This window comes from Squalius cephalus (genome assembly GCF_949319135.1).
Source record: "Squalius cephalus genome assembly, chromosome: 20".
Lineage (NCBI taxonomy): Eukaryota > Metazoa > Chordata > Actinopteri > Cypriniformes > Leuciscidae > Squalius > Squalius cephalus.
Window position 1 is genome coordinate 24,262,557 of NC_137141.1, and position 27,220 is coordinate 24,289,776.

The window sequence follows — 27,220 nt, forward strand, 5'->3', positions numbered from 1 at the left end:
TGCAACTGTGCAATCAAAATCCACGCATACACAAGAAAATGGCTTTTTGAATAGCTGTCCACTGTAGTGACCTCTATGAAAAGTTTATTAGTAATACTCTGATAAATTCAGTTTCCATGACAATGTATCTGCTCAGTGGTATACTCTGTATGGCAGGACAGAAGAATTAATTACCTGCTAGGCATGTTCTCAAGGCATGTTATGTAACAGTTAACAACATGTACCATTCATCATTCAGTTAATAAGAGACATCAATGTGTCACTCAAAATGTTTACAGCAACCACAGCGTGTGTCATGTTTATATCCTGGGGTTATGACCACCAACAACTGCAGCTTGCAGTTAAATTCAAACATGATACTTTAAATTAGATTCCAATCCACATTGATGTCACCCATAAACACCCAATCTGGTTTCTGAGTAACTCAACCTTTTATCTGAGCTTAATTGAAATACCCATCAGTACTTGTATTCAGGTATATGGGATGTGGCTTTGCATATTCCTTTGTCATCAGAAATATTAATTATATTGTATTCTGTGGATATGAACTCACTGGGAAATAGAAAAAAAAAAAAAAAGGTTCTCAAATTCTGCAGGAATGTTTGAACCTAAATTAACATTTGAACATTGTGTACCTGTAATCAGATCAGTGTACGTTTGTATGAACTTGGTGTGTGTGTGTGTGTGTGTGTGTGTGTGTGTGTGTGTGTGTGTGTGTGTGTGCATGTGTGTGTGTGTGTGTGTGCTGACCACATTTATCCCCAGTCATTACACAACTGTTACACAATTTAATCTCTATCTCTAGATATACAATTGACTTTAAGAGGACGCTGTCATTTGGTGTGAATTTATAGCTTCTTCTTTGAAGCATGTGGAAACGGTGACTCGTGTTGCAAGTGTACATTCTGACCGTGTCTGGTGGGGTAGGGGTGAGTATCACAGAGAGAGTCACAGCAACCGCAGAAATGACATGTGACATGATCAGGCGGGTCCCTGGAACGGTAACATGTACAACTTAAAAATAACGTTTTTATAATCAGACCCACAGTTTTAGCAGCCTAATTGTAAGTTAATTTAATTTAACTTCAGCAATTCTTTCATCCAGCTGTGGTAAACTGCAACCTTATAGAGATTCAATTACAAGCACTTTTATAAGAAGTGCATTAAAAGTGAAAAACAGTGAAACAAACTATCCTGAAAACGTACATTATCATCTTTGTCTTTTCAAATGCTTCTTATGTATAGATTTTAGAATGTTTTGTTAGACTTTTTAGACTATTTTAATTATTACTGTTCCCATACTGAAAACTTAAATCTTACAAAAATAAAAATCTATCATTACAAACATCATTGCAATTTTTTTTTTTTTTTTTTTTACAAAACCATGATGATCTAAACAAAAAGTAAATCAACTTAAACCAATTAACTATTTCTTTGTATGAAAATAGTTGACCTTTTACATAAACTACAACTGTCCCACAGATGTGGTTTAATTTTCATCTCAACCAACAATTTTGTCCTCAATAAATAATTGTTATTCCTTCAAATGTTAGTGTACTTGTTTACCAAGGTGGCAACAGTGTCAGTGAAGACAATAACAGTATCGCACCAGCATGAACACACAATATGAACTAACAACAGTGTGATTAGGAGTGTGATATTGATTTTCTACAACACTCCAATAAACTATAAGTTATATATATACATTGCCACTTACTTTGTCTCTGTTTGCTCCACCAATTAAAATAATTCCAAACTGTCTCAGAGCAACAAGAAGCAGTAATGAGTTCAGTTCTTGAATGAATCAGTGTTTCAAATGAATTGGTTTAATAAATGATTCAGTGACTCACTTATAAAAACGGTCACTTGTTGCTAATGGCGTATTGATGTAAAATGGAAAAAAGAGTGAAGAGTTTATGCACACACTGGGAAAAAGTAATTTTAAAAGGTCTAAAATGTGTTAAAATGTCATGTCCACTACAAACTGTTATCAAAAATAATACATTTGAGATATTGTGGAAGTGACATGATATATAGTGAAAAACTTTTCTCATTAGCATCAGTTTGTTGAGTTGGTTGTGCACGTGTACAGTACATGGTTGGTCTATAGATCATGTGTGCATCTTTCTAGGTGTTTATATACTAATTGTGATAAAGCTGTAGTGATATCCCCTCTCTCAGGGAGGGTCTGACCGCTTGAGGCTCTTCATGCCAGACCTCTCAAGTTTCGCCTGTGGACACCATTCCAAGAACACGCTTGGTAAAATTAGTATACGAAAACACCTTCAAGCCCGGTATATAGCTCTCTGCTCAGTTGTTAGCACAAGCATTGTGTAAGGACTAGTTTGACCTTCGTAATAAAGGCTTATTTCATAATAAGCGAGTGGATAATGGAATCATGATAGCAGAGGATCAAGTGGAAGGCTACGATGAGATATTCATCCCAAATGAGACGAGCTGGACATGGGTAACACACAGTGATTTGTCAGTTTAATATTCAGTATGATGGATTAAAACACTGAAAAATATCTGTCTGGATTTTGATATTATTATAAAGATGAACTTTAATTGCTTTATTGTATTTAAAGCTTTAACTGTAGCTTTTTGAATAGCTTTTCTTTAGTGTAGCTTCATTGCTTACTCTCAGTAGTTTTGTGTTGATTATGGCCTGAATGATTATTCTGATACGGTGATTGTTTTTATTTTAAAATAAGGTTCTCATTTTAAGAATGAATCATTAGCATATTATAACAGAAGTGCAAATAATATGCATGTATTTGAGATATATGTTCTTATGCATAGGACTAGAATTTAACAAATTATTTGAATATTTATTATATTGTGTTTATTAATTAGTCTACGAAATATGAGGAGTTTTTGCCGTTTGCTAATCAAATGTCTGTTTGGCACGAATGGGGGACGGTCATCGACAGGGATACCATGTGTGTGTGTCTGTTTAAAGTCTGTTATGTGGCCTAGAACCAAAGAGCATTGAGTGCGTCATAGTGTCAGGTTACACGGGCATTTCCAAATAGACAGACCAGGTTTGCATAACATTTGAGGGATGTCATTCTTCAAAGTGTGTGTTAATAGGATGTCTGTACAATGTTATCTTTAATTAAAAAAGAAACATCAGGTGTTGAATTAAAGGTCAGGCGATATCTGGATAAGTCATAAGTGTTCAACTTCAGCAGGAGCCTGTGAAGGTCAGGAGCTATACGTTGTTGTATATTCACTGCTGTGGTCATTATGGTTATGATTCATAAATGATTTGTATTTTAAGAGCCCTTAATTGTTACTGTTTGTTCTGAAGTGCAATGTGATGAAATACAAACTAGATTTTTACATTTCATACAACTAGATTTTTACATTTTCTGAAATAAATTAATTAATTCAGAAGTAACCTCAATTATGCAAGGTTGATGCAACAACAGATGCAGGTTTATAATGATTCATGTAGTTCAACCCCCTTTTAAGACATGCATTTGAAGTTAAAAATGGCCAGTGCTACATCAAGACTGAAATAACTGATGTAAAGCTCAATACCACTGCAGCAGAGCAAGAGCCTGCTTGTGCTGAGGCGAGGGAAACTGTTTTGCTGTTTTTTTGAGAACAAGGTCTTTAGCTTGATTGACTATAAACAGACATCAGCATTAACTTCCAGCCCAGCCTGTTCTTTGGTTTCCAATTTTGTGGTGTGAGGGTTTTAGGAGAGACACGATATCACCACTCATGTTCCCTTCAACTTCAACTTGTTCCTGTTAGACCAAAAAGTCCAGTGGTTCACCCCCATCTCCATCCCCCCAATAACCCCAACAACTGTGTGTGTCATTGAGGAATCAGGGTTCCCACATTCTCAAATATCCAGGAAAACCTATGAGATAGCTTAACATGTGTGATTTGTAGTCCTGGAATTAACGAAATCTTAAAACGCAGAGGCCATTTTATTATAAATGTTTGTTTTTTTTCTGCCAAACTCTATATTTTATCGGGTAGAAATTGTGAGTAAAAATGTTTTAAAATCCTTATCCTTAAATTGGAGGAATTCCTGAAGAACATATACTGTAGCTCACTGAGACTCCAAAATTAATTAATAAAATAATTGTTAGTTTTAGTTACTTTTTTTTTTTATTACAGAAACTAGGAGTGTCCATAGATTAAAATGGATTAATTTGAGGCCTTTTTCAGAAAAAAAGAATATATGTAATTAATTTGAATAATTAATCAATATAACATGTAATTAATTTGATTAAATTTGTAATCAGGTGACAGTCCTAATTCCTTATTATTAAACAGTGTTTTTGACGTATGAACTTGCACATTCACACAATCTGCAGCACAATGAAGTACAATGTAGTGTACACTTCCTCCACTTGTTTACAACCCAATCCCTCAACTGAGCAGGATCTTGTTTTACAGCCTATGGTATGGTACATACTGTGCTGCCCCAGGACGTCAAAAACACAATAGATTAATGCAGAAAAACAGGCCCCATTTAGTGTCACTCTTAGTCTTCCCTCTTACAATAGTAAGGTCAGCAGTTTACTCAACCCCACATGCCTTGTGTCACAGGCCCCCTCTCTGATTGGTGGAGATGGCCCATCCCAGATGACTCCCCCTTCCTCCACGTGAACGCATTCATGAGTTTTCTAGGAACGGGTTTTTTTTTTTTTACAATCAGTCACGTGCTAAGCTTATAGACCAGAATGTAAAGAGTGGTCTATAATGTGGACAGGTTTTAGAGTAAGATATTTACATCTACTGTAAATATAGTGAATATTGTATCTATTCATGGACAACGTGTTATTACAGTATGACTGGCAAGATACAGCAAAACAAATCAAAATATAGTATAAAATATTTCATATAAATATATCAGTGTTTATTAGTATCTTGACCGCCGTGACAACAACTTCCTTTAGTACTATTTTTCTGCACTCGATAATCACACAGTGCATTAGAAGTCTCCTTGGACTACTCAGACCCCAGACCCTCTAAATCACATTCCCTTATTCTTGGAAACCCCACCAGTGTTTCTGGAATGTACTCAGTGTGCTGGTTATCCAATGGAGAGATCAACAAATCATGATGAAATAGAGAGTGTGCTGAGAGAATGCTGTGTAATCTGAGAGGTGGGCAGTCCTTTCTTTAGTATAGGCAAACTTCTTTTAGCTTGTTCGCATGAACAGTGCTTCACAGAAACTTGCACACACAGACACATACCTTCTTCTTTACTCTCTCTTTTCAAAGAAAGGCAGATGTTTGTGAACTTAAATACGCACACACATTATCCATTGCACCACTCAAACAAACACTCTGAAATTCCTCTTAAAGGACACCAGGGTTACCACAGAACACTAAACTACAATAACTGCTATGTCAAGAAGAATGTATGCTTTCAGTGACATGTGCAAATGGCATCTAAAGCAACATCCAGATTATTTCTTGACATAATGTAGATATAATCAAAGATGCATGTCTATGCATGCATGGCAATACTAAAGCTATAATACACTGTCTGGTACTACCATTGTTTACCATTGGATGTCTGACAAAGGCTTTGAAGTTGGCAGAAACGTCACTGTTTTTAAAGAAATAAAGTCAAGTTTGTAGAGCAAGTGTTGCACTTTTCCGTTACTAAAGTGAATACTGTTACGTCATTAATAAATAACAAAGGAACAAATGAGCACAGCTCTATTCTAGTAACTACTATTAACTAACAATGACCTCTGATTAACAAATTAGTAAGTAATAGCGCTCAGTTGAATGAGGTAATTCACTACTAGCTAATCATCAGTAACTACTATTTTCTTCATGCCTCCCACTCCCAGAACTACTATATACAGGTTCATATTTAAATGTCAATAATGCATAATGTATAATTCCTTCTAAAGTGAAGATCACGGTAAACCACTAATAATGACATATACCACATTCTAACTACCACATTTGACTTAGCATTATTACTTGCTGATTTGTTCATCAGTATCTTGTTAATAGTCGTTACTAGAGTGCTAATAATGCATTACTCATTTGCTCCTGTGTAGTTATTCATTCATAACAGTATTCTAAAGTGTTCGCCACTTTTCTTCTAAGATTTTAAACTACCATGGTTTTAGATAAAGTATCATGGTAATACCATGGTGTTTTAGACATTTACCATATATAGTGCCATTATAATCTTTGCAGTACCATCAATCAATGTAAGTACAATGGTAGCCTATGGTAATCATTCAGTGTAAAAGTGATACATAATTACCATCTAATACACTTGCTGTACCATGGTGTACTTTTCAAATCAAATCCCTATGCTAGGCAACGCTATTATTTAAAAATCAATATAAAATTAAATCACCATAATGACTAAAAAGTGCATTTTCTTAATCCTTCTGCGATTACTGTATACATCCGGTATGCAGCATGCATCTTTGAGACATAAATGCCTGTAATTAAAAACCTTTTATTTTGACAGCATGTAATGGTGGTGGAATAATATCAGTAAACTACCACTCACCCATCCACATGTCTTTTCTGTGACAACACACACACACACACACACACACAGCGCTACTGTAAACTTCTTGCCAGTTCAGCTGCTGCTGCCACGTGAGCAGAATTGTGTGCGTGTTAAATCCATTAAACGCGTGCATTAAATGCAGTGCATTGTCAGCATTACTTCACCACTGTAATGTCAGATTCAGCATGCAATTATAATTAAATATAAACTAGGCAAACAATTAAAATGTAAAATGAGCTGTCATATTACAGTGGACGACAGAAAACAGACAAAATATTGCCTTTGACGCTTGAGCGTTCTAGTCGCGTTGCGTCGCATAAACAAAGCGTTTGATTGGTTCACTGGGTGACGACGAAGTCATGACTCCATCCACAAATATGAAAGACGCGTCGCGCGCATACTATTGGATACAGTGGTAGACCGCTTCATTAACTGTAAACGGGAGCTTATTGCTGTTTGTCGCGTCCGCGTCGCGTATTTAGCAATGTAGATGTGCGCAAAGGGTTAACTGTGATGTCAGTGGCAGAGGCAGGGACAGCTACTCACTGAAAGCAGTTTCCACCCTGCTTTAAATACAACGCCAACACAGACAGTCAGAGAACAGTGTGTCAAACGGAAGAGACAAAATACATGAGCGAAGAGCAGCGAACATCAACCGGATTCCGCAGCGTACGAAGATCCACAAAGTGCATCAGAATGGCTGTCACATCCTAACGCGTCTGCCGCATCCCACGTATGTATTACAGAGAATTCCATCCTTGCCTGGCTTCTCATTTCCATCCTGTTTATAATCATCATCTAAAATAAATGCATCCATTTGTTTGGGTTAATATATGTACACAGTGAAAGAGCTTCTCTTTTTATAGCACAATGGATGATTGTTTACATTCTTTGGATATCTGACTGTAAAGATCCATGTCATTCGGTTTCCATAGCAATCATGCAGTTACCAAGACGATTATATACATTCTAAATGATTTAATTTCGATTAACAACAAAAATATAACATTTGTATGTACAACAACACTGATTACCTGCATGTTATTTCTCTATTATTCATGACTAGTGATTGCTATATATATATGTATAAATATATATATATATATATATATATATATATATATATATATATACATACATACAGAGAGAGAGAGAGGGGATATTCTGTTTTGATCTGTTGAACTGAATCTTTCAGTGTTTGTTATTGTGGGTATGGACAATTATGCAATAGCTCTAGTGTTAAATTAGGCATCATAGATGCTACACTGTAAATTTGGATGCTAGTGCTATTATTGGCACCAGTATCTAACAGCAGAACTATCGGAGCTATGTCAGTCCCATGTGACTGTGGTGTCTGTGTATATGTAAATGATCAGTTTGTTGTGTATGAACAATGAAGACTTGCTTGAAGGTTTTTGCACAATCCCAGGGTTACATCTAGGGGGCAAATCATTTGGGTTAATACGATTGTCAGGTTTTTCTAAGAGCCAGAGTTCCTACAGTCAAGGAAAGCCTAGAAAGATTAGGGAATTTAAAAAAGTGTGATTTCCAGGCCTGGATAAGTCTGTAATGAAAATACATTCTAGATTTGCATTTCCCTCAAATATTTCACTTTAATTTCAGAAAATTGGCACCTGATATGAAAATTTGTCCAGATATCTGTGGAAAATGATTTCTAAATAAATCCTTTTGTCAGTAATGATGAACAGCTGGAAAGGTCATGAGAAAGTCATACAAATAATTGGTCAATAAGTGTGAGAACCCTGAAGAGCTTGCATACAAAATGCTTTATCTTCCCATTAATGCAGTGGAAACTTGTTGTGTCTTGTCTGATCTACATAAGCCCTAGATTGCATATTGTAATAGTGGACACACAGGTTTTTAAAAAAAATTTTTTTTTTTATTGCAGACACTTGCAGTTAGCAAATTACTTTAAACATTATGTGTTGTGATCTAGAGAGAGGCAGTCGTTTTCTGGGTTGGTAGAGCATGCCAGAACTAGGCATTATTAAACTCTTGGCAATGCTTAAGGAACACCACTTGTAATCCTTTTTTGAGCTATGTCATGTGTCTACCACTTGCAGTCTTTAGTTGGGGTTCAATGATATTTTACCTTTAACCTAAATTTCCAAAGAGATCTTGGCTTGAGTTGCTCTACAGGTTTTTTTCCAGTAACCCTGCAGCTGCAAAAATTTGCACAATCGCAGAAGACTATTTATTGTAGAGATGTTGAATATGTTATCACACTCTCTTAACACAGAGATGGCTCATCAACTAACAGTTGCCTTTACAGAGTTGACTGTGCACTTTCACACAAAAAGCCATTAATTTTAGTGCTGAAGTGCACAGAGAAATACAGTATATTGCTTGAGTTAATGATAAAAGGATCAAGTACTTGTTTGTTACATGTAAAAGAGTAACAGAGAACATACCACAAGCTAAAACAAACAAAATAAATAAATACATTTTAATAGATTATAAATAAATAAAACATCTAAATAAATAGATTTTAAGATGTTGCTGATTTGAGTGGTTTCAGTTATACCCTATGCACGGTGTCCACTTTAGTCACCTTATGTTTCTCTCTAAAAGCTTGAAATCTCTCTGTTTCAGAGTCAGACCATGAACTACGTGGGTCAGCTGGCCGGTCAGGTTTTCGTGCAGGTGAAGGAGCTGTACAGAGGCCTGAACCCTGCCACCCTCTCCGGCTGTATTGATGTCATTGTGGTGCGTCAGCCCGACGGCACTCTGCAGTGCTCGCCTTTTCACGTCCGTTTTGGCAAGATGGGAGTGCTGCGTTCACGGGAGAAAGTGGTAAGCACTAGTGCAGTCATGCTTTAGGGTGGCAGCGGCCGATATATTCATATTTTTGCAGCTTACATATTCTCTGATTCATCTTGTGTGTGTTAAAGGGATATTTCAGCCAAAAAACAAAACAAATTTTGTTATGCACGTTTTAAGTCTTAAAGCTCCAAAAAGAACCAACAAACACCAAGTGCTTTTAAAAAGTCTTGGAATTGTGTCTTAATATTTTGTTTGTCCCAGTGAGATTTGTCGCTTCTGCAAGAACCAGTGAGGTTTGTTCTTGCACATCAAGCAAGCATGTTTGAGCTTCTGTTTACCATATTTGACAGGCTTTATGTATGTGTGGTGATACATTTTTATATGTGAATATAAATGTGAATATAAGCCTAAATTAAATCCATTCATCATATAAAGTGACCCAGGTTTAATTCATATGGATTACTTTTACAATGTCTTTTTGCACTTTTTAATGTCTAAAATTTTTGGTTGTGTGGACTTTAAATGGATGGACAAAAGTACTGAGAGAATATAAAAAATATCTTAATTTGTGTTCAGAAGATATAAGGGCGAGTAAATGACATGAGAATTTAAATTTTTGGGTGAACTATCCATTTAAGACATGGTAATCCTGTCCAATGTCCAGAACGTCTGGTGTCACATATATATATATATATATATATATATATATATATATATATATATATATATATATCAAAGCCATGGACATAAGGACTTAAGGGAACAGCAGTTGTTTGAAGATGAGATAAAATTAGCATTGTCATTGGCTTTGTGTTGCACATGGCTTACTGTTGTAAATTGTCTTTATTATAGTGACAGCATTCCCTGTTCCCTTTCTCCTCAGGTTGACATTGAGATAAATGGGGAGCCTGTCAGTTTACACATGAAACTGGGTGAAAATGGAGAGGCATTCTTTGTCACAGAAACAGAAAGCGGTGAGGTGAGTACTGGTGTCCTGTACCAAACAATAAATCCTGTATAGCGTTGTTTTTATAGTGGCCTAGGGTCATTGTGCACTAAGAAATGTAACACGATGTATGCAAGTCTCTTCCTGAGTACCATAGCTTGAAATCTGAACTTGTTTACTGGAAACAATCCCGCCGCACGCATTCTGTTATCTGAGCTTGGACACTTTGCTCTAGAACAGACTCTCTCTGCCAAGGCCAACCTTGCCCCGTCTAAATCAGGACCCATCTTTCTGCTTCTCAAGCTTAAAAGAAAAAGCCAGCCAATTTAAAGGGCAAAGTAACGCACAGGAGAAAAACCCTGAAACACTGTCCGACCGCTGCGATAAGAAAAGCTCTGCGTGCGTAATGTTGGTCATCCTCCTGGCTTAGTCTTCTGCTTCCTCATTACTAGAATCACTGTCCATTTGCCTGAACCTTCTGTTTATATGTTTGTGCTGACATTTGACTAGCCAGAAGCAAACAGAGAGCTATAACTGGACTGCATGCACAGGAATATGAAATTGCTACACTCCTGACAAAAGTAATTCATGCAAATATGATATTCTGTTTTAAATACAAGTGTTACATTTGTAGAGAAGGGAATTTAATACATTGGATGCTTTAGTGTAATATTTTAGGAGATGATATTCTAGAGATGTAATGGCACTTAATTTTTGACAAGAGTTTTATATTCAAAATAGTAAGGGAACTGACTTCAGCTAAACAATGACTCTCTCTCTCTCTCTCTCTCTCTCTCTCTCTCTATATATATATATATATACAGTATATATAATATTCTATATCTAATAGTTCCACCCCTAATTCTAAAAATGGGCACTAAATTCTAAATTGCACCATATTCACGAAATGTGCCAGTTACATAATTGCTTATTCTTTCTCAAGGTTAGAGTGTGTTTTATTTGTTTATTTATTTATTGGCCATTTATGCCATTATTCGACAGTGAAATTGGAGAAATAGTGTGTTTTAAACAAGTATGATTTCCTTGTAATGATTTGTGGCACTACAAGAACATAATGTGTGTCATATAAAATCAGTTTTAAGACAGGAGAGGCTTTTTCACTGAAGTGCAGTGAACTTGGGATGGTATTGTTGCCAGTACAAAAAAATTAAAGCTTCTGAAGAGGATTATTTTGGAATACCATACACAAAAGGTCAGATGACATGTATTACTCAAATATGTATCCTGAAAAATCACACTTGTGTCAGCCAAAAGCTCTGTTAAGAAAAAAAAAAAAAAAATCCATGCATGTTAGCCATTCAGAAGACTTGGACCTAGTTTGGGGTGCAATTAAATAACTTACTTTATAGCTCTAACTCATCTAATGAAAAGTAATGTTAAAGGGACAGTGGTTTTCTGTATTAATTGTTGTGATGGTCCCTGCTGTTGACTACAGTCATAGTCATAGGATAATTGTCTGTCTGCTTGAATGGGAGTGTAGGCTGTCTGGTTCTGGTCACCGAGTGGTGTAAACAACATTAGGTTATTTATGTGCTTCTGTTGCTCTTGCACGTATGTCTTGTGAAGCCATGACTTACAGACGGTTCAGAACTGTTGCACGTGCATGAGTTTATCTGTAATGAAACATGCAGTGATCTGTTACATGGCATTAAGGTCACAGTGTTGTGCTTCTGGGATTCAAGCAGACATGGTCAAACCAAATCTTAAGGCTACAGTCTACATTCATGTTCATATGTTCTACAACACACCCTATCAAGGTCCAATATTAACTTTTTGCAACACCTGCCTAAAGCATGTCTACATTTCATACTATTTATTACTCTGTCTACAGGAGATGGTGCCGGCCTACTTGGCTACATCACCCATAATTTCAGAAGGCTCTGCCCTAATGCAGGCCAAAATGGGAAAAGGCTTGTCACGTCTTTCTGAGTCTGGAAACGGAACCTCCATTCAAACCCTGGGCCCCATGCAGGCCCCTGGTGACAGTTCAATAATGAAGAAGAGGAGGAAGAGGAGGAGAAAATCTAAAGTAGACAGCATGAAGCGAGAGGACAACGAAGACTTTTCAGAAGATGAGGACATGTTTACCATCGACATGAGTTCTGATGATGACATAGAGGCTTCAGGCAGCAGGTCAGAACAAACAGTATGAATATTATTACGTATTATTATTACGCACATAATGTTTCATGTCGTTCTGAGTCTGTATGAATTTCTTTCTTCCATGGAACACAAAAGCAGAAATTTTGAATATCCATGCCATTCTTTCCATACCAGGGGCTGTCATGCACCAAAGAAATTTAAAGAAGCAGACCATATGACTTATTCAAATGTATCATATTGCAATTGTTTTAGAGACATGTAAAAAGTCAATGACATTTGCTATCACTGATGTCAAACCTTTTGACTGTTGTGGCACTTTTCAATATGCTATTTTGAATATATGTGAACTTGTGAAGTGAGTGATGTATGTGAATGAGTCCACTTAAAACTCAATGAGTTCACTCAAAACTCATTCACTGATGTTTATGAGATTTGATAGCTGCAATGGATGGCATTGTGGTGTTTTCGGAGCTTGAAAGCCTCTGGTCACCATTCACTTTCATTATATGTGGGTAAATGGGGATAGTGCTCTTGCCAAGATCTCACATTGAATCTAAATCCCACTTTTCTTGGAGTTCTGCTTGTCAGGAGCTGTGGAGCTTACATTAAAGACAAAACAGATGGTTCTGTAATGAGAGATCCTCCTTCTCTTAACCCATCTGAAATCACTGCAAATCATGTGATTACAGTGGCATTTATCTGTTTTCTGCAAGTATGCTGGAATGATTCCAGTTGCAGTGGTCTTGGGATGTGGGCTGTGTCTGTTTGTTCACTCTTCGAATAGGCTCTGCAATGGAGAGAGAGAGAGAGGCAAAGTGGAGAAAAATAGGTCGCCAGTCCTATTGCTGAAGTAAACAAGCGGCTCAAACAGCCCCTCCAATGTTTTTCCACGAAATCCATGAAACCCTGCCAGTTCTGGCTCCAGCTCGAGGGGAGTCCTTTGTAATGCTGGGCCATCTAGCATTGCCCACACATATCCAAGAAAAGAAATTATTTGCAATATAAATCAGTTTAACAATATAAACATCCTTTTCCCTTCTTTCATTCCCAGTGGATGACAAAGTATGTATTTTATCTGTGCGATCTGAATAAGCAAGTTCCACTACACTACATGCCTTGCATTACCAAGAATCTGTTTCCCAGGTACCAGAAATAAATTTAAAAAGTGACTGTAAAGGCCACTGGGAAAACGCTGTTCACAAGGCCAAAAGAGTCAGCTGGGAATGTGTTGCTCAGTAAAGCAGCAGTTTGAATTCAGACACTAGCTCTTTAGAAACCCCACAATGCTCTCTGTCTTCCTGAAAGAATGAGCCTGTTTAAGACAATCATTTCAGATTATCCCTGGGTATGTCTATGTGCATGGAATATCTAAATATATATGCTGTCTTACTCTTTCCTTTTGCGGGTATATATACTTACTGTATATGTTTGCCTATACTGTATGTGTTTTCAGAGCCATGTCACATGAGCTGTTTGCTGAGCAGGTGAAAGGAACCAGCAGCACATACACACATTCTGAAGGGAAGTGGACTGGTGTTCAAAGGTATGCTTACAAGTGTTTTTCAAAAAGAAGCCAAGTTCTGGTCACATCGCAATTATGACAAAGTAAAAATTGCACGATATAAAGTTGCAAAGTTGTAGTAAATATATTTAATACATTTCAAAAGAGAAAAACAATGTACCACAACTAGTATACAACATCAAAAGACCCTTTCAACTGGAGACCCCTGTCAGTCAGCCTGTAATCCATTCTTGATCTCTTTAGGAAAACTGAATTAAGGTTTTTTAGAGAGAAGAACAGACAAATATTGCGTGCATTTCAAAATATTATCCTTATATTGTAATCATTACGATCACAAGCTGTAATCATTGCCTAACATGTCCACTGTGTCTGCTCAACTGAATACATATATTATCTTATAGCTGTATATTACTTGCCATATGGGCATTACTTTGACGCACTCTCTGACTGATAACAGAATACTTCCTGATTGTACATTAAAATAAATCCAGACTTCTATTTTTGCAATCAATTGAATAAAGTAATCTATAAGAACACTGGAGTCCCAGCAATTCAGCGAAAAGACAATAAGAGATGGCAGACAAATAATTTAAAAAGAAACCCTGTGAAATCCAAAAACGTGTTTGTCGGCAGAATATTTTATTACACATAAAATTCAGTCCAATGGAATTGTTTCTCACCACATTAAAGCAAACCCCAGCATATGCTGTATTGCTGAGTCTATCTGAGACTGAACTGAAGGCTCTATTAATATGTATGTCGATAATCATCAGCAAACTGTTCCCCAGCTGCAGTACGATGATTAAACTGATAATATATCATAATGCACAAACATGCTAATACATTTAGCTGTATTCATTCTACAACAGACTTATATAGCATTGTGCTTATATATATTTTTTTTCTATATATGAGATTCAAAATAATGGACATTTTAATCTAAAGCTTTGTTTTCTGACCCACAGTACAGGGTTGGAGAAGACATGCTCTTTACCCATTCCCACCAATGCAGGATTTTCCATTTCCTGCCCTCAACAAACAGCCATGTTCCAGTCCACACACAGGTAACCGCTGCATTCACCATGTAATGTAAATAAACTTGCAACAAAGCCATAAGGTTTCACTTAAGCTTTAAAAAGTCTAACATTTCTGTAGTGTATTGCCCAATTTTAAGATGTTTGCTTTGTTTGTCATGCATGAAATTCAATTTTGCAGTGGAATTAAAAGACATCTTTACTAGTTTATTTCACAACAGCTGCATTAATACAAACCTACAATTAATCCAAATATCGCTAAATGTCTCCATCTCTCATTCTTCCCTACAGCAGTCCAAATAGCTCCCTGCCATCTACACCCAAGAGTGATTCAGAGTTGCTGGACAGTCAGAGGGGTAAAGGGAAACTGGACAACCCTGAGATGTTGTGGACATGGGGAGAGCTACCGCATGCTGCCAAGGTACAGTAATCATCAACCATGCCACATGACCACAACAAATGAACAAATCTGAATCAGTTAACTGTACATCTTTCTTTTCACACAGCCTTCATTCCTGCAGCCCCTGTCAGAGCCCATGGTGGTGACCCCAAGATCAATCCCACCATCTGAAAGCACGCACTTCAGAGCCATCACTGGGGATGGAACGGTGGAGTCTCAGAGCAATGATGTGTATGTGCCTGATCTCAGGGCTGGAGAGGCAACATCTGCCCCTGCTGCAGATGTGGAGGCCATCAGTGCGGCCGCTCATCTTATCACAGACCTAGAGGAGGGGTGTCACAGTCCTGGGGCTCATGCCATTAGCAAGATGGACTCTCCATCCAAGAGAAAAGGTATGTGTGCGTGTATATATATATATATATATATATATATATATATATATATATATATATATAATTTAATTAATTTAATTTATCTGTCATATGACATTAAATATGAGTTCTGAAAATAAATGTCACAATGGTACAAAGAAAACACTTTTTGGCTATTTAAAGCATATAATATAATGTCACAATACATCAATTCCTAGACAAAAGGAGCCGGCACTTGGGATCAGATGGAATATACCTGGATGACATCACAGAGTTGGAGCCTGAGGTGGCTGCCCTGTACTTTCCAAAGAGGTCATTTTTACACTGATTATGTTTAAACAGTTATCAAATATCAAGAGTGTACATAGAGCCTTATAGTCATTCACTTGTTCATTTATGATCCAATATATATCTTTTTTTAATCAAATTTATTTTTGTTGTTCAGTGATGGAACAACTTCTGTGAGGGGCGGAGCAGATCTGAGAAGTGCAAATCAGTCCCCTCAGTCAGTGGGCAGCAGTGGAATGGACAGTGGGGTGGACAGCTTTTCTGACCAGTTAGGAGACTTGCCACATATTGCCATCTCTCTATGTGGAGGACTGTCAGAAAACAGAGAGATCACTAGAGGTAAAAGGAGGAGTTGTGATGAACAGTACAGTACCATTCAAAAGTTTGGGGTCAGTAAGATTTTGTTTTTTACATTTTTTGAAGAATTCCCTTAAGCTCACCAAGGATTCATTTATTTGATCAAAAATGCAGTAAAAACTTTAATTTAAATTGTTTTATATTTTAATATATTTTAAAATGTAATTTGATGTCAAATGTCTCACCTTTGATCAATTTAATGCATCCTTGCTGAATAAAAGTAGGACCCCAAACTTTTCAAAAGTAGTGTAAAATAATGTATTTTCAGTTGCTGTTCGGTTATTCCGTAGACTCTGTATTTAATATCCTGTTTTCTTCTAGATTTTATTAGCTGGGGAAGTAATTAAGCAATTAAAGCCACAATCTTTCATTCACAGAGGAATTTGAGGAACGAGCAATATCTTATCAGGAGTTTGCAGATAATCCATCTATCATTGATGATCCCAACCTGGTTGTAAAGATTGGAACTAAGTATGTCATTTGTGACATAAAAAACATATACTGTAGTATGATGTATGAGTATGTATGTAGTATGATGAAGTACAAAATAAGTCAATTTAATACATCCATGAATTATTTCACGTTTTGTTCTCCTCACAAAGGTATTATAACTGGACCACAGCTGCTCCTATCGTACTGGCCGTGCAAGTTTTTCAGAAACCCTTGCCAAAGGTAAGGACAGCATAAACAGCACAAATATGTACAGAAAGGCCCTACAGAAAGTTATTCAACCAACACTGACAATGTGACCTCACAGTAGTTTAAATAAAGCTAATCATTTAAGCTTGTTAATACCAAACTCAAACATTGGTTTATTGGTGATGTATTTATACACTGTATGTATACACTTAACTTTAGTTCTATCAGTAAAACATACTTGGTATCATTCAATTCAGTTCAATTCAATTTAGTTTTATTTATAAAGCACTTGATAGCTTTACTGACAAATAACAGAATCTCGTAGTCAATCCGATATCAGACTGGCAGCCAATGCAAAAGTTCATAACAAGTTTTCAACCAGACTCCATCACCAATACATAAAATGGCATCTGTTAACAAAGACAGTTACCATAAAAGGGGAGCCATTAGGAATTTCTTAAAAAGCACAATTTGGTTTTAATAAAAGATAATATAATACATTTTATTATATACAATATAAATTATTTAAATTAAAAGACACATATAATTTATATATAGTGTATAATTGCATCCTGCATCCTCAATAAACAAGCTACAGTTAGTTCAAAATGCCGCCGCTAGAGTTCTAACTAGATCAAGAAAATATGATCATATAACACCAATTTTATCATCACTACATTGGTTACCTATAAAGTCACGTATTAATTACAAGGTATTGCTACTGACTTATAAAGCCCTAAACGGCTTAGCTCCAGTCTATTTAACCGATCTTCTATCGCCCTATAATCCATCGCGCTCTTTAAGATCACTAAATTCGAGGCTTTTGGTCATACCTAGGATATCTAGATCCACCAAAGGAGGGAGAGCATTTTCACATTTAGCTCCAAAACTCTGGAATAGTCTTCCGGATACTGTTCGTTGCTCAGACTCGCTCTCCCAGTTTAAAACTAGATTAAAGACGCATCTCTTCAGCCAGGCATTTATATAATACTTTTAATCTTACAGTTAAATCCGGTCTCTAGTTCATAAACGCCAGAGGAGAACTGGCCCCCGACTGAGCCCGGGTTCTCCCAAGGTTTTTTTTTTCTCCATTAGGTCACCTGATGGAGTTTTTCGGTTCCTTGCCACTGTTGCCTTTGGCTTGCTCAGTTGGGGATATTTGGGGATATTTAATTGAATTAATCAATCAACGATACCATTGATCAGCATTACCAAACATGGACGTTCCACTAGAAACAAACATTGATGTATCGTTTTAATTTATTACTGTGAACTTCAGTGTGAAGCTGCTTTGATACAACCTATGTTGTGAAAAGCGCTATATAAATAAACTTGACTTGACTTGACTTATAATTTATAATAATTCTGAATAAATGTAATAATAACTATAAAAAATAAATTATTCACATCAATTACACTGATTTACAATTTACCTAATAGTTTAAAGAATTCTTTATTTACTGGATTTATGTACCCCCTGTAGGTTCATTACAACAAATGAAATGTTCACTTGCAAACATCTTTGCCCTGCATATACAAATAATAGTAATAAATAATAATACGACTACTGCAGCCCACTGGATGTCTCACTTTTTAATATTTATCATTTTTTGGACAGTTTTAGCACAGTTTTTATTGAAAAGTTTGCACTAACTCAGTACTGACCCAATTATTGGATTGCTTAAATAGGTAAATGATAAAATACATCACAGTGGTAGAAAGATACTGTTTTGTTTCTGTATTGTTTGTCTCCTCTCAGCGAGTGTTTCATGGCTTTTTAAAGTCCTTGTGTATACTGCACCCTAGCTCTCATAGCACTCCAGGGCATTTAAATTTTGTCTCTTCCCTCCTCCTTGTTTTTCTTCTTTTTAATTGATCTCCCCTCATACCATCCCATTGTGCACCATTGCACTAAGTATTCCTGTCTGAGTTACGTCTACTCTGCTCTTGGTTTCTTCACATACTGTTTTCCTAGCGTGTTCGGCTCTAGTCCTGTACGTCTTTGTGAATTTGTGTTTATTTATTAGCTGCATGTGTTCAGTCACAGTCATCCTGTCATTTAGTTTTTGAGTTTTGAGTATCAGGGGCTCTGTGCGTTTGCTCCAGGCCACAGTAGAGAACATCATGAAGGAGAAGATGCCCAAGAAAGGAGGACGCTGGTGGTTCTCATGGCGGGGTAGAAACGACAGCTCCAAATCGGTATGTTTGCAATACTGCATATGGGAAATAATTGTGCATGAATTAAAGGTAAAGTGTTACCAGATTAATCCAAAGACATTTTGACTTCTCGCAGGTTTGCAAATATTATGTATGTAATAAAAGCATGCAAATCTGTGAATCTTTCTGCAACAGGAATCAGCATCAGACCAGATTGAAGGTGGAGAGGAGTCTATAAGAACAGGAACTGCGAGCAGGTAAATTTAGAAAACCAGAACATTGTTCTTGCTAATCGATTAAAGGGTCATATGTTGCACTTTTTGAGCACTTTCAGCTGAAGTACAGTTGTATAATGTTAAGACCTGTTCACACCAACTGAAATGTTCAGCATGAAAATTCGTTTTCAAATGCGATATGTCTGTTCAGACCAATGAAAAAAAAAAAAGGCAGATGGGGTGCAGTGGATTTCTCTGCTCTTCAATATTATTCTTGGTATGAACAGGCCTTTAATCAAGGTCTGGCATCGAAAAAGTTACGATTAGTTTAACATTTTACACCGACTCTCATGCCTTTAGAACTAAACAGACTGAAAGAGAATTACAGTTTTGGGTACAGTACCTTTAAGATTTCTTTACACAGTAACTACGAAATCAGGTCTCAGAATATATATCATATCTGGTGGTATTTTTTACTAGATTAAAGGATGAATCATCATCCAGTGAAGATGACAGTGGGAGTGTTAAACAGAATACTGTGAGCAATCAGCCTGAAGTTATCAACAGCTCTGGAGGCCACTGCTACAGGAAGACTCTTCGTTTGTCCCCAGAACAGCTTGTAAGCATCTCCATTTTCAATGAAGCCAGTAAAGTCAATCAGAGACTACAGTATGTTATGAAAACTCATGCAACAAGCATGTTCTTCTTTTCTCAGGCCAGTCTGCACTTAAAAGATGGCCCCAATGACGTGGTCTTCAGCGTGACTACCCAGTACCAGGGCACCTGCCGCTGTGAGGGTACCATTTATCTGTGGAACTGGGATGACAAGATAGTGATTTCAGATATTGATGGCACCATCACAAGGTGAGACACCTCAAGTGAACTTCCTGGCAATATAATGGGCTTGACGGATGCAAAAAATGAAGCATGCAGTCTAAATTGCAAAGTCTCTTTTAGGTCTGATACCCTGGGACACATATTACCAACTCTGGGTAAAGACTGGACCCATCAGGGTATTGCCCGACTCTACCACAGAGTCAGCCAGTGAGTCGCACACCACATACAGAGCATCTATCAAATGTGAGCATAAAGATTTTGTCTAATGTCTAATATATCTAAAACTCATTGTCAAACAGGAACGGCTACAAATTTATGTACTGTTCAGCTCGGGCTATTGGCATGGCTGACATGACCCGGGGTTACCTGCACTGGGTTAATGAAAGAGGCACTATGCTACCCATGGGACCTGTGCTGCTTAGTCCTAGTAGTCTGTTCTCTGCATTTCACAGGTTGGTACACACACAAAACATATATAGGCTTTAAAAAATAATGATAATGCCACATAGTAACTGATGTCTTTTCTTTCAATCTCAGGGAGGTCATTGAGAAGAAGCCAGAAAAGTTTAAAATCGAATGTCTGACCGATATAAAAAATCTGTTCTATACAAACACAGAACCCTTCTATGCTGCTTTTGGAAACAGGGCAACAGTAAGTACAAGTAGCAATGTTTTTGCTAACATTACCTTCATTTGCTATACAGTATGCAAATCCCTAAGGAGCGTTCTTCTCTCTAGGATGTTTATTCATATAAAGAGGTGGGAGTGCCTTTGAACAGAATATTCACTGTGAATCCTAAGGGAGAGCTCATCCAAGAACATGCAAAGACCAACATATCATCGTAAGAGATCTAATGAAAACATTTATTTTCTCATTTTTAATGACAAATTACCAATTTTGCATTAAAGCTAACCCTGTTTTGGGATGATTTTATTTATTTTGCATTGGGACATATATTGACAATTAAAGGATTAGTTCACCTAAAAATGAAAATTATGTAATTATTTACTCAACATAATGTCGTTCCAAACCCATAAGACTTTTATTCATGTTCGAAACAAAAATGAAGATATTTGAATGAAATCTGAGATATTTCTGTCCATCCATTGACAGTCCATGCAACTACCGCTTCAAAAAGTTCATAAAGAGATCATAAAACTAATCCATCTGAATTGAGTGGTTTAGTCCAAAAGAGACACAATGGCTTTATATGATGAACAGATTTGATTTAGGATTTTATTCATACAGTATATAAACATTCATCAATGCACATATCCGCTGTGGTAAACAGAAGTTCAAGCATGCTTGTTTGACGTGCGAGAACCAATGAGGTTCATTCTCGTGTGTTACACAGCAAGTTTGAGCTTCCAGTAGAACCAATGAGGTTCATTCTCGTGTGTTACACAGCAAGTTTGAGCTTCCGGTAGAACCAATGAGGTTCATTCTCGTGTGTTACACAGCAAGTTTGAGCTTCCAGTAGAACCAATGAGGTTCATTCTCGTGTGTTACACAGCAAGTTTGAGCTTCCGGTAGAACCAATGAGGTTCATTCTCGTGTGTTACACAGCAAGTTTGAGCTTCCGGTAGAACCAATGAGGTTCATTCTCGTGTGTTACACAGCAAGTTTGAGCTTCCAGTAGAACCAATGAGGTTCATTCTTGTGTGTTACACAGCAAGTTTGAGCTTCCGGTAGAACCAATGAGGTTCATTCTCGTGTGTTACGCAGCATGTTTGAGCTTCTGCAAGAGGTTTGTTCTCGCGCGTCAAGCATGTACAATTGAGCTTCTGTTTATGTTCGCTGATTAACTATTATAAGTGAATAAAAGCCTAAATTCAATCTGTTTATCATTCTGTGGTAGATGCGTAGACTGTCAATGGAGGGACAAAAATCTCTGATTTCATTTAAAATCTTCATTTGTGTTTCGAAGATGAATGAAAGTATTACGGGTTTGGACATGAGAGTGAGTCATTTTAGGATGGACTAACCCTTTAAGCTAATTTTAAGCTAATTTCCATCATCGAAAATTAAAAGAATGGGATGATTTTGATCTTTTTTTGTTTTTGCATTGACATTATTTGTATGTTAATTAAGCTTGTTTTCCCTTCCAAATTCTCATTTAAATGCATCCAGACATTTGACTTTGGTTCCATCTCTGAAAATGAAAAGAAAAAATTGCAAATTAAAAACGAATCCTGCTTTGGGATGATTTCAGTTTATGTTTTATCATTGTGACATTATTTTTTATGATAATTAAGCTCATATTCCGTTCCAAATTCTCATTGAAATGCATCTGGATAGTTTAAGATTTGTGTGTTTTTGTAATTTCTGTTATTGATGATTCTCTTAGCAATCTAACAGTAGATAATCTGTAGAGTTCAATAGTTGGAAGTTTGACAGTCCTAATATTCTTGTATGTTTTACAGTTATGGCCGTCTATGTGAGGTCGTAGATCATGTCTTCCCTCTTCTGATCAGAGGGAACACCACCGACTTTCCCTGTTCAGACACCTTTAGCCAGTTCACCTTCTGGAGAGAGCAGTTACCAGAGGTAGACAAGCAAGATCAACATTCTGAGAGCAGCTAAAAGGGCATAAAGCGAACATCACCTACAAACTCAGCTCTAACGCTGCACTGCCATAGGTATTACTCTACGCACAAGCAACTTAGCACTTTGCAGACCGCATGCCGCCCTCTGCCTGTTCCTTTATTATTATTTTACTCTTTTAACAAACATTTAACATTTCTGTGTGTTTTAATGTTTTGTTTAACTGCCAATAGGCTGAATCTGGTAGCATATCACGCAGCTCATATTAGGGAATTTGTTTATTGATGATGGTACAGATATTTTAAAGTGCCAAACACATTATTCATAACCAAGTTTTCCATTGGCTTTGTCCAAGGTTGTAAAAATGTATGAGGGAATACAATTATTTTAGTACATAGCATAAAATGCTTTTGAACATGTCATTAAACATACTAAGAGAAATTTAAAAGTTTCATAAAAATAAAAAACAATAATAAATAAACTCAGATGTACCTGTAGGTATAAAGCCAGCTAGTATTGTATATCTCAGGTGTTACAGAATTTTCATAAGGGATTCTTTTGAAACTTAAAGTGACCTTTAAAAAAAAAAAAAATCAACTATGTTGGTTTTTGCATTTTCTTTGACATCTAAATTAATTTATGACCTTAAGAACAAAACAACAAATGCAAGTGGTTATTACTTAATTGTGTCATCTTGGATAATTTCTTACCACACACACTTTACGTTTTGCCAACTGTTTATTATTATATAATAAATTTGCATTCCTTATTATTTGTGTGTATTTTATTTAAAGTACATATCTCTGACCAGCAGAAATGAATCATGCAAAAATGTATTTTGTCATACATCATACCTGTTTGCATGTTAAAGAAAAACAAAACTACACAAAAGCAAACATCAATGCAAAAAACTCTCAGGTCATGAAGTATTTCCTACCTGTATTAATACCTCCCTATTAATATCATATTTAATACATTACATATTAATCATTTTCATAAAATATAATTACACACCTGAGAAAAAAAACAAACATTTAATCAAGTGATTTTTTTAAAGCTTTTTTCAACAATTAAGAATACGAAATATCCAGATTCATGGTGCATCCTATTAACTTATTGTGTTAATTTTATTTTATTTTTTGTAATCATCTTTATATTCTACCAACACCAACACCTCTACCCAATGGTATGTATTGTTTCTTTCTTATTAAAGGATGAAATGGATTGTGTGTTATGAAAAAGCACTGAATAATAGAATATATTACATGTCTCTAGTGAAAGAATAAGGGTTTTGTGTAATATGAAAAAGAACAACAAGCTCCTGCTAGTTGTTGCTCCAACTTTTATTTAACTTGAATGGATAATCGGTGGTTTACCAAGCTTATCAAGGAGCACATTAAATAAGTACTGATGTGATGCATGAATGATGAAGGGGCTTTAGGGACTGGTTTAAAAGAACTGTATTTTAACGTAAATCATGTGTTATTGTTCTGCAAAGAAAATAAGATTATATGATATAGATGTGTGTGCAACATGAAAATGCAATGCGATACAGACTTATTATAATGACAGATGACTGCTACAAACTTCAACACTGTGAATGATCAGGTCAAAAATTGTAGATTGTTTCTGCTCTCTACCTGTCTTACAATATTTAAATTCAGTTCACTGAGATTTCTTATTCTAATAAAAAAATAGCTGAATAATATAAGACTATGGTTCCCATCCCATGTTTCATATGAATGGTAACAGCCATAACATTCATTTAATATTGTTTGTTTTTTTCTCGCTATGGAGTTTTATATTCTTTCTGTGAAAGATCTTGTTGCCTAAGTTGTGGCAGTTCAGTTTGTGTGTCATTACGTTCAGTGTTGAGATGTAAAACTACTGTTGTGTGTATATTTTAAGATGCCAAATCTCAATATGTAAATTAAAATCCCACTACATGAATAAAAAAAAAAGCTTCCTTGTTTGTCTAAGCAGTACTAAAACCTACCTTGGTGTTCCTGTAGCTAACGGATTGAGTACAGTTTATAGTTTCTCGTCAGTACTACTACAATCACACTGAACAGCTTCTTCACCTCTTCAGATCTGATACGATGAGCTTCATTTTCCCTTTTCACTCAGATACTTGGCTAAAATAGATACAGAAACTATGATCAAAAACATTCAACCAAAGCAGAAAAGTTACTTGAACTTTTGGTTGGAATTTTAGCTTACCTAGTTTCTCAACTGCTTCCACGCAGATACTTGGATACATGCTCTGTGAGTACGTGGCAACAATCACATACAGTGCAGTTCTCACCAATATCAGGCCATGTCCTTCCTAAACAAAGACAATAAAGAAAAATCAGTGAATGAAAAAGTGATGATGTGGTTATATACAATTCATCTGCACTTAAGGGTCAATAACAGGGTTTTTTATTTTTAAAAAATGCTTTAAACATTATTGTATTTTATTTTACATATTCTTCTCTCATGTTCGAAATAAAGATTTCAATCAATCAATCAAACATATGCATGTTTTTTTGTTTTTTTTTCTCTGGATTTATTAAAGGTAGGGTAGGTAATTTCGGAGAAGCTAGCAATAGCAATGGACTGTGTAGCATGGACTGTCACGTTGTAGCATGGACTGTGAAAACTGAGGCATTTGAAAACAATACCGTATGTTTAATCATGTGACGCATATTGAACCGATAGATATGTGTTTATACCGCTACTGCGCCTGTAATGTGCAATTCACTTTCACGCTGTCGCTAAAGATATGTTACTTTGTACCCTCTTCATATCACAAATTTACTCGCAATTGCTGTCCTGCGGCAAAACATGAGAGCAGTTGCGTTTTTTTTAGACCAAACATATAATGTTGACTGAGTGCGACCTGGACGCATCAGTGAATGGTGAGATATTTTGCTAAATAAAATGATCCTGCCAGAAAAATAACATGAGAATTTGATTGTCTTGTTCTGTCTGTATCATCTCACTCACTGAGCTTTTATGAGGTTTTACGCATGCGCAGTAAGCATTTTCCGACATTTTAGTGTGGATGAGAAACTTTTGGGAAACGCTAATGTGGACAGAGTGTTTTGAAATAAAAACACTATTTTCAAATGTATCTGGTTTAATGTAGACGTAGCCTCAAGAGGAACTGTAAAAGGCGGTTTGTGGCATTCGGGATGGTCTTGTCTACAACTCTGCATAGCAGGCGCTGATGACTTGATGTCTGCGTGAGCAGAGGTATAGGCGGAGGTATGGAAATACATGTTGACAGGACATAGTATTCAGACCGAATGCAATGATTGGACGAACATTTTTTGGTCCTGAGACTTCCACAGAAGATATGTTTTAATATTTAGACCACTTCTATTATTGATTGCACTCAGGATGTGAATAGACTTTTAACCAGTTTAACAAAAAGTATTAATATATATTATTTTTGCCTACCCTTACCTCAAGATATTAAAACTTTTTAATTTCCTAATTAAAGTTACTTTCATGTTTTTTGAGGGTTGTAAAGTATTGTGAAACTGGAGTTGTTACTGTCCGGAGACAACAAACAAAAATGGGTTATTTTAAATGTACTTGTTTTGTATATTTTGAGCAGGTTTAATTAAACATATAGAGTATAGTGTGTTACTTACACATTTTGTATATATCGAGTGTTTGTCAGCACGCACGCAGGTGTAGAACTTGTTCCTGAAGTTGAGTCCTCTCTGCCTCGTTACCTCCAAGTGTTTGAACGAGTCTATCAACATCTGTGTTTGTTCTGGACAGACCTGTTTGAAGACATTAAACTGATTCAACTAAATGGCCAATTTGTCCTTAACAAATATTATAGATAAAACTTAAAATAACATGTTTATCTGTAAGGAATGCCCAGACTTGCAGTAACGTTAAACTTACTGTAAAATTGGACGCAGCCGTTACGTCGCCTGTTTTAGCCACAAATATCACTGCACCCTCTACATGTTCCGTGTTAATGAGAACCTCTTCTAATAACTTTGGAAATGGGTTCATATTCAAATTAGTTCAGCAGTACTCAAAATGTTGTTAGATATATGTCGAAAACTCAGAGGTTAGGTCGCCCTTAACAACCGAACCATCTGACCGAAGCTCCAAGGTTACCAAGAAACATTCGCGATCCCTAATTAATATTCATAAGTGGGCGTTTGAATATGTATTTTATAAAGTAAAAAAAAAAACAAAAAAAAAAACTAAATGCTCTTGAAGCAACACCAAAAATTATTTTGTACCTTAATGTTTCCAAAATCGTTTCAGTGGTTCATCAACTCGTAACAGGGTGAACGGCACTTCTGCATTCGCTTTGCGACCCTCTATATCGGCTGTAACCGCACTATGCAAGTTTCACCGATGAGAAGAAGCACCTTGGATAGGATTGCTGATCTGTAGTTCGTAAAAGACAAAAGAAACTACACATTTGACTTGCTTTACGGCAAGCGTTACTATAGCCGACAGATGGAGCC

At 36.3% G+C, this 27,220-nt stretch overlaps 2 protein-coding genes across 8 annotated transcripts in view; one reads left to right on the top strand and one right to left on the bottom strand.

The window, feature by feature from the left end:
- Positions 1 to 26,893, bottom strand: part of pfn4 (profilin family member 4) — a 29,113-nt gene extending 2,220 nt beyond the window's left edge. The window contains exons 1-5 of one of the 6 annotated variants that reach the window (XM_079853363.1): positions 26,640 to 26,827; positions 26,378 to 26,512; positions 24,957 to 25,062; positions 24,818 to 24,871; positions 12,766 to 13,158 (exon numbers count right to left, since the gene is read on the bottom strand). In XM_079853363.1, the coding sequence (XP_079709489.1) occupies positions 24,843 to 24,871; positions 24,957 to 25,062; positions 26,378 to 26,512; positions 26,640 to 26,753 (384 nt within the window). In that variant the 5' untranslated portion in view covers positions 26,754 to 26,827 and the 3' untranslated portion in view covers positions 12,766 to 13,158; positions 24,818 to 24,842. Of the gene's footprint in view, positions 1 to 12,765; positions 13,159 to 24,063; positions 25,063 to 26,377; positions 26,513 to 26,639 lie in introns of those variants that run through there. The other 5 variants (XM_079853362.1, XM_079853360.1, XM_079853361.1 and 2 more) reach the window with 5 other exon arrangements.
- lpin1a (lipin 1a) lies at positions 2,272 to 24,447 on the top strand. 2 transcript variants are annotated; one of them, XM_079853325.1, is made up of 21 exons: positions 2,272 to 2,467; positions 9,131 to 9,331; positions 10,185 to 10,280; positions 12,100 to 12,401; positions 13,825 to 13,914; positions 14,859 to 14,957; positions 15,219 to 15,348; positions 15,434 to 15,719; positions 15,917 to 16,010; positions 16,144 to 16,325; positions 16,721 to 16,814; positions 16,946 to 17,015; positions 19,089 to 19,181; positions 19,335 to 19,396; positions 19,835 to 19,973; positions 20,070 to 20,218; positions 20,312 to 20,398; positions 20,491 to 20,643; positions 20,729 to 20,843; positions 20,930 to 21,033; positions 22,616 to 24,447. In XM_079853325.1, the coding sequence occupies exons 1-21, from the start codon at positions 2,399 to 2,401 to the stop codon at positions 22,773 to 22,775; spliced, it is 2,775 nt and encodes a 924-aa protein (XP_079709451.1). In that variant the 5' UTR covers positions 2,272 to 2,398; the 3' UTR covers positions 22,776 to 24,447. The 2 variants fall into 2 exon arrangements, with proteins under 2 accessions (XP_079709451.1, XP_079709452.1); XM_079853326.1 differs by lacking the exon at positions 2,272 to 2,467 and adding an exon at positions 6,843 to 7,250.
- Positions 26,894 to 27,220: the final 327 nt, after the last annotated feature.